Source organism: Myxozyma melibiosi, assembly GCF_037950935.1.
Source record: "Myxozyma melibiosi strain Phaff 52-87 chromosome Unknown BZA70scaffold_8, whole genome shotgun sequence".
In the NCBI taxonomy this organism is placed as follows: domain Eukaryota; kingdom Fungi; phylum Ascomycota; class Lipomycetes; order Lipomycetales; family Lipomycetaceae; genus Myxozyma; species Myxozyma melibiosi.
In genome coordinates, this window is record NW_027042922.1 from 593,518 (window position 1) to 600,726 (window position 7,209).

The 7,209-nt window shown below is 45.7% G+C and overlaps 1 protein-coding gene across 1 annotated transcript; it reads right to left on the reverse strand.

The window, feature by feature from the left end:
- Positions 1–593: 593 nt before the first annotated feature.
- Positions 594–1,708, reverse strand: BZA70DRAFT_280909 (aquaporin-like protein). Its single transcript, XM_064913046.1, has one exon. The coding sequence runs from the start codon at positions 1,570–1,572 to the stop codon at positions 742–744; it is 831 nt and encodes a 276-aa protein (XP_064767539.1). The 5' UTR covers positions 1,573–1,708; the 3' UTR covers positions 594–741.
- Between the last annotated feature and the right edge of the window lie 5,501 nt (positions 1,709–7,209).

The window sequence follows — 7,209 nt, forward strand, 5'->3', positions numbered from 1 at the left end:
TCGAGAGCTGTTTTAGTTGCCTCGGCTACCAATGGTTAAGTAGGCACAAAAAACAGTGCGGCCGCCGCAAAAGTGCATTTGCAAAGTCTAAAAATGAACGAGCTACGGATGTCTAGACCAGTGAAATCCAGGCTTTTGTCGTAGTTGGTGTTTTGACGATGACTACGAGAGAAGGCGCCGAAGAACTCAAATCGGACCGCATGCTGCTACTGCATGCTTATCTTGCGCGCATTTCTGTATGAATTGCCACAATCTGCTTTGATCTTTATCCCGGTATATACAAGGTACGTTCTCAGCGTTCGCCGAAACGAAGGAAAAGAGCGAGCTATGTTTTTCGGAAGCAGGGCAAAGTCGGCTAATTGAAATCAAAACAAACAAAACATTAACGTAAACAGAAATCTCAAAACAGACGGCTACCTAATTGGGTACGGGAAAAGTTTAATTTAGGTATTCGTTTTTGTTTTGGTTCCGCATCTGGTAAAGCGCGACGCTACTGGGAGAGGGAAGCTTGCTTGATGCGGCGAATACGAAAAAAAGTTCTAGAACCAAAATAACAAGCTGATTGTGTGTTGTTTATGTTTATGTTTTCATCGGTTTTGTTGATTATGATAATTAGTATAGTTATTATTATTACAATTGATACAAGAACACATTTTTATGCTAAACCGATATGCAAAAATCAGATTCCACGCCATTCATTACAATATCTACCCCGACATAGTTCAGAAACGCATTGTAGATTTAAACCCGCGACTTGAGAGACTCCTCGATCTCGGCGAATCCATCGTCGTCCTGAGAAGAATTGGTGGTCTCGTAGTGGAAGAACTTGAGGAAGTGGAAGAGACCGGCGGCGATGATCGCACCGAGGATGGGGCCGACCCAGTAGATCCAGTGGTAAACGGGGAAGCTGGGGATGACAACGGCGGGGCCGAACGAGCGCGCGGGGTTGACACCAGCACCGGTGAAGAAGACACCGACCAAATGATCGATGAAGAGGGCCAAGCCGATTCCAAGGGGAGCCATGGGACGCGAACGGTGCTTGGTGGCAGCGAGCATAAGGACGGCGATGCAGAGCTGGGCAGTCATGAACATCTCAAGGAAGAGACCACGGGTCTTGGAGACACCCTCACCGAGAGAGTTGGCGTAGAGAATCGGTCCCGGGGTGAGGGAGTCGACAGCGGCAGCAGCAGCAATACCAGCAACGATCTGAGCGAACGAGCAGATGGCTGCGCGGATGGGGGAGATGGCACCAACAAGGGCGAGCGAGAGCGAGACGCAAGGGTTGAACTGGCCGCCCGAGACACGGAAGAAGGTGAAGACATTAGCGGCGAGCGAGAAACCAAAACCGGCTGAGATCATGACGAGCTGGGCGGGGTTGGGGGTCGAGATAGCGTCAGTGGTGGAGTTTGCAGCCTGGGCGATCGCGTAGGCGAAGAAGAGGAAGAGGAAGGTGCCGCAGAACTCGCCGACCATGGCGACGAAGTGGTTGCGGAGACCATCGGGCAATCCAAGAACGGTGATGTTCTGAGGGCGAGAGGGCTTCTCGGTTGATCTGAGAGTAGTGATAGCCATTGCGAGGGTGGGTATACAGAACGCGGAGTAGTGCTGGAGAGGAGAGCGGTGGTGAGGAAGGATAGCGAGGACTGGAGGAGGAGGACAGGCCGGTATAAATACTCTCGGGACGAGTCAGAAAAAAAAGAAAAAAAAAAAAAAAGATCAGATGCTGGCTGAGTTTGGGCCGTGCGAACGATCCTCGCGGGTTCTGCGAGGGCGTCGCGGTGCCGTGACAGAGTCCTCGTACCCGTCACCTGCAAAACCTTATCTCGTCACTTTCCCGCGACCTGACAAAATCACTATATTGGTGTAAACTACCAATACTAAATAGCGAATACTCTATTGCGCTAAATGCTTTTCGCCTCGGGACTCGCCTCTCTACTGTTCAAAGAATCGGTCGTGATGGGGAGTTCGAAACGGCTGCGAACGTTGGCGGATCGCAGACAGAGCAGCAGATCATGAACGAGAATCAATCGCTTCTCGAACATTTCCGTATTCGTTGAAGAGCGGCAAAACTCTAAATCCCGGCTTGTGGTGGTCCCCGTCTGCGTCTGCAAGCAAGCGTGACGTCAGCGTCTGAAGCCCCAAGACCTCACTCCGACCTGCAGGGGCCAGTGAGTCTTTTTTTCCCCTTCCAGTGTTCTAAATGGCATTCGGAACCAGAAACATGTGCACGAGGAACGGCGCCAACGAGAACTCGCCCCGTCGCGTGGAGGGCTGCGTAATCGCGCTGTGGTTGATTGGTGTTCATTTGAAGTTCCCGCGGAATCAAGCGAGATTGTGTACAGTTGGAAGCGCACAGGTTAATGAGAACTGGTCCACATATTGATAGAATGCTAGACACTGACTGTCGGATCATTCAGTTGTGTTGACCAAGCCTTTTCGCCGTTATGCTAATAGTTTTTCCGTGCATTAGTAGCTGGCTTTCTCGCCATCGGCGGGTGGTGCGTGGGTCTTGCCTGCATTGCATCTCCGTTTAAGCCCTGCTGCTAAACAGAAACACTGCATTAACAAGAATTACAGTTTCCCTTCCTCTCATTTGGCGCCGTCACAGGTCTTGCGTCATTATTCAGAGTTCCATGATTCGGCGGGTCGTCGCTGGAAGAAGGGACGCACAACTGCACATCGACCTGTCTGACGGCTCTCGTAGAATCATCTTTGGTCTTCTTCGCCAAGTTCACGTCGTTCGTACCAAATCACTGTTCTCAAATTTTATTCAAATTATCTAAAAATAAATCCGCCCGGCTCTTGAAAAAACCTCGGCTCTGAACTTTATTCTTGTTTTATTTATATGGATTTTCCAACGCCGCTGGCTTTATTGCCCCCCGCCCGCGTCCGTCTGCGGCTTCGATCCTCCTGCGGCTTCTGCGGCTCGCTTCGTCCGACCCCTGTGCTATTGGCACGCTAGCACATCTCCCGGTGGCGACCTTTCTCCCATTCTTGCCAGTGAAACATCCATCTGTTCAGCTGAGCATCGCCAATTTACGCACGAATACTCTAACGCCGTACGCATGTTTCACTTCGCTTTGATTGCTCAGGTTTCGACGATCTACATTCGAAGTCGCTGTTAAGCTGAAACTGCCGCTCGACATCTCCTACCCATCGCCAGCACCGTCTTTTCTCGTCGCACCCTCGTCCCCAAACCCGAATAGAGCTGTGTGCTAAGACTTGGCCCTCATCGAGAGACTGATAAATTAGCTGCCATCTAGTCATGCCCTGCATTGACGTGCTTCTTTTCCCTACACAAATCACTAAAACCTAGCTTCTATATCATATCCATACCGGCTCTCGCGCTCTTTCTCTATCACTGGATAACAACAGCCAGCATCGTTATGAAGACATACCAAAGTCCTACGTCATCACCTCAAACCACACATTTAATATCCGATTTCCGAAAGTTACCAAGTTACCGCCTATTGCGCTATCGGAAATTGCTTCAAGGTTTATTATTCCGTCTTTTGATTCACAGTACTTGTATTTTGTACACCAATTAGTTTTGGTCACGGAGTGCAACGTATTCTAGCAGGAATTAACTATCGCGCAAACCTTTTAGAGTAGCAACTGTAGTCAATCTCAATATCTTTACTTGTTTTTTCTTGCTTCTTATATAGTCTAATCACGTGTCGCCGTTGACCAATATATTCATTAACTGAATGGCACACATATTGATGAAACCTAAACAGCGAGCTGTTATTGTGTCCTCGTTACTCCGCCGAAACTCCCGTCACAGTCAGCGCACCTATCTATTAACCGTTGCGTAACAAAAGCTCGGCCAAACACATGAACGCGCCATCAAAAGGTGGAGCGAACTCTGAAGCTATCAAGCTGGCTTGGTGAGTAAGAAGTCACTGATTGCGGATGTAAGGAGACTTGACTCATGCTAACTAGTTATCGGCGGAGCCGAGAATATATTGGACATGTACAAGCTTGATCAACATAACGTTACAAGGCAGATGCGCTGTTACAAACTCAATGTTTGTATCTTCTAGGCTCTTATGCATCCTCATCGCTTCCAACTAACCCGCTTATTCAATAGCATAGCTTTCCCCACTCCCTTATTATATCGATTTTTGCGACTGCTCAACGACTGCGTTTGTTATGGAGCTGAGGAGCACGCCTTAAGGTTACGTACTCTGGTTTCATAATCAGAGATGACCTCTTGGTTTGCTCCCTGTTAGCCATAAGAAAGAGCGACCGAGACCAAGAATATTTTTCTACCTCCTCGCTACAATAAGAATCACAGACACAAGCGAGGTTAAGCAGCTGCGCCTGCCGGCTAATGAGACGATAATTGATATTCAACGAGTCATGAAACCCCGTTCCGTTCGATCAATCTCTGTCATGCTGCAATGAAATTGACGACCTCCCTCTTTGAGCATTCCGCGACGCCTGCTCTTCATTGCTCGTCCAATGAGGTCCCCGGTCCTCTATATATCATGTTGTTGACCTAGGAGGTCCACAATTTTGTGCTACGCACTCCTGCGTACTCTCGTCAGCTTGCTGTCACAGTTATTTGCTAGATTGCATAAAGATCTTTTGCAACTGCTTCTCAGGCAACTACTGCGATGAATTCTTATCTTCGGCGGTCATGTTCAACTCCAACTCTGATCCGAAGCGGTTGCTTTTGCTCCGATTTCATCAGCCGCCATCCTCAGTCTTTTCCGATGCCTTTCCTTACGAACTATGGTACGGCTTTCCTCCGAATACATCCTCCACACGTTCTTTGTATAAGCAGTGTCTAATCTTCGCAATAACAAGATTACTCAGGCTAGCGTCACTCCCTTTCTTAAGGGCTTTGAGCTCAATCGCTGTTACTGTTATCGCCGCCACCTGCTCCGTCTTTGTACTCGCCATCTCCCGATGATTTTGTCTGCTTTTTCTTCTGTCTCTGACAGTCATATAAGCACCATTTCGTCTCTAGTTGTTGCTGCTCTGTTACAGGGAAGAAATGGTATGAGATGAAATTAAATTATACTGTTTAGCCTGTTACTGGATCTTTCAGTACTGAAATACCGGGGCCATAACAGCGGTCGCAACTGATCACTGGTTTTCAATCCTCATTTTCTCCAAGAGTCTGTCAATATTGCCGCGGCCTTCTGTTTATTTTATCGTTCGCCAAGAGATGTCATATCCGCGCTTTTGAAATTTAAATCTGATGCAGAGATACTCATGAAAGCTGTTGCAGGTCTGAAAGACAACCATTATCTGGCTGGGATGTTTGCATATCTATGTAGTCGACAGGCGACAACAAGGTTATGACAGACAGTTTCCAACACCTTCCCACTGAATTCTTACCACTGGTTTTTTTCTTCTTTCAAAATTTATAGTTTTCCTATCTTCTTTCATATCTGATCTGTTTCCTTTTTAATGATCGTTCTCATTCTTTCATATCCATCCACGCCAGCCTGGTTGACTGTTTGATTGATAATTCTGTCATTTATGGTTTTTTTTACAAAACATATTCATTAACAAAGTGTCTCCAACTTTTCCACTGATTATTTTGTTTCTTCAATGGGTCTGTCATAGCCCAGTTGATGATTATGACAATGAATCTTTGCTTGTTGCACACGGACTATAAACTAGAGATAGATATTTTCTCATCATCGTCACCATAAAGCTGAATTAAGATATCCATATGAGCCAGCCTGAAGTGGAGTAAGGCTTTATCTAGCAGAAGAGATACTATGTTCAGCTTCCACAAATGGAATGACTTTCACTAGAATTCACTAAGAAAATCCTTATAATAAAGTCTGTTTTATTATTAATAAGAGGCAGAAGACATTTTTCACTGAGCATCATAAAGCTCCAAATTTGCAGGTGTTCAATATCAGGCCAAGATTGAGAAAATCATCAGGGGCGGGGAGGGCTCAAAGGTGATATAGGCAGCACTGCCATGATTATACTATACTGTACTGCCATGCCCCTCCTTTTTTGAATATATTAGTGGTTGATGGCTACCAGAGGAGTCATGGGCCTCCCATACTCCTCAGCATGAAGAGAAATGCATCACACTTTTATTTTTGCATCTGCACTTGTCCGGCCTACTCCCACCAATTACTAATGTGAGATTGGTTTATCTATCAAGAAAAGTGTGCAGCTGTAGAATGAAAGTAATCTGTTTTATGGGCCAGCCACAACGACTGGGCAATGGCAGACTGTCGTCTCCCCCTTCTCCACTAGATAAGAATAGAATTAAAACAAAATACGTCCCAAGATCATGCCACAATACTAATAATATCAGTCATTATAGATTCGCGCACCACTGGGGTTTCGCGCACTTTCAACCACTCCTAATGTGCAAATAACAATATTGTATCCACAAGTTGAATTAATTGAATTCACTAAAATGCTATGGAGCATCTTTGCATATTTTCTTTACATATGCATGCATTATGTCCCAACCTCAGCACTCATTTGCTCTCCACCCTCTTCATGCACTTCTACCTGTGATTGCTCTCAAGCAAATATCTTGATAATGAGCCGGGACAAGAGCCAAAGGACTGTCCTTCGGAATGTCTACTCTTCAATATTTTAAATAACCCGCATCGGCACTGGTCACTGGTATCATCAGCAACCCTCTCTCATATAGAGCCAAAGAGATGAATAATGCATCAATTTTCTGCAGACTTGAGATGGGGCATCGCCAATATTAAGGAGAAGGAGTAGCAGCGAGGTCTCTTGAGGTAGTTGATAGCTTAGAAAGCTATTATTGAATTGTTTTGGATGTTTACCTCTTATTTGAGATATGTTGTGACGTCAATACCCTTGTGGCGGCACACCTTCATCAAATTTCTCTACAAGAAGAAAAGTACACCACCACAATAAGTACAATCAAGATAAGAGTCCTCGACTTTCTTTTGAAGTGGATACCATTGGTGGTCGGTGTGGGATGTTTTCGAGAAGGACGAAAAATCGGATTCTATATAGCAGTGCGCTGGCACAAGGGGAGCGCCGCCACAAGGGTATTTACGTTAGTGAATTTTGCAAAATGTTTTTGTTTTTGTTCTCGACTTGTGGATTTATTTGCTATTGATTTATTTGTTATTGTGACACAATCTTAAGATCTATTTTGTTTTATTATATAGTGTAGAAGGGCGAGATAATCTGTCATAATCTAGTTGTTGCAACGGACTTAAAACAGAGATTTATCATCAT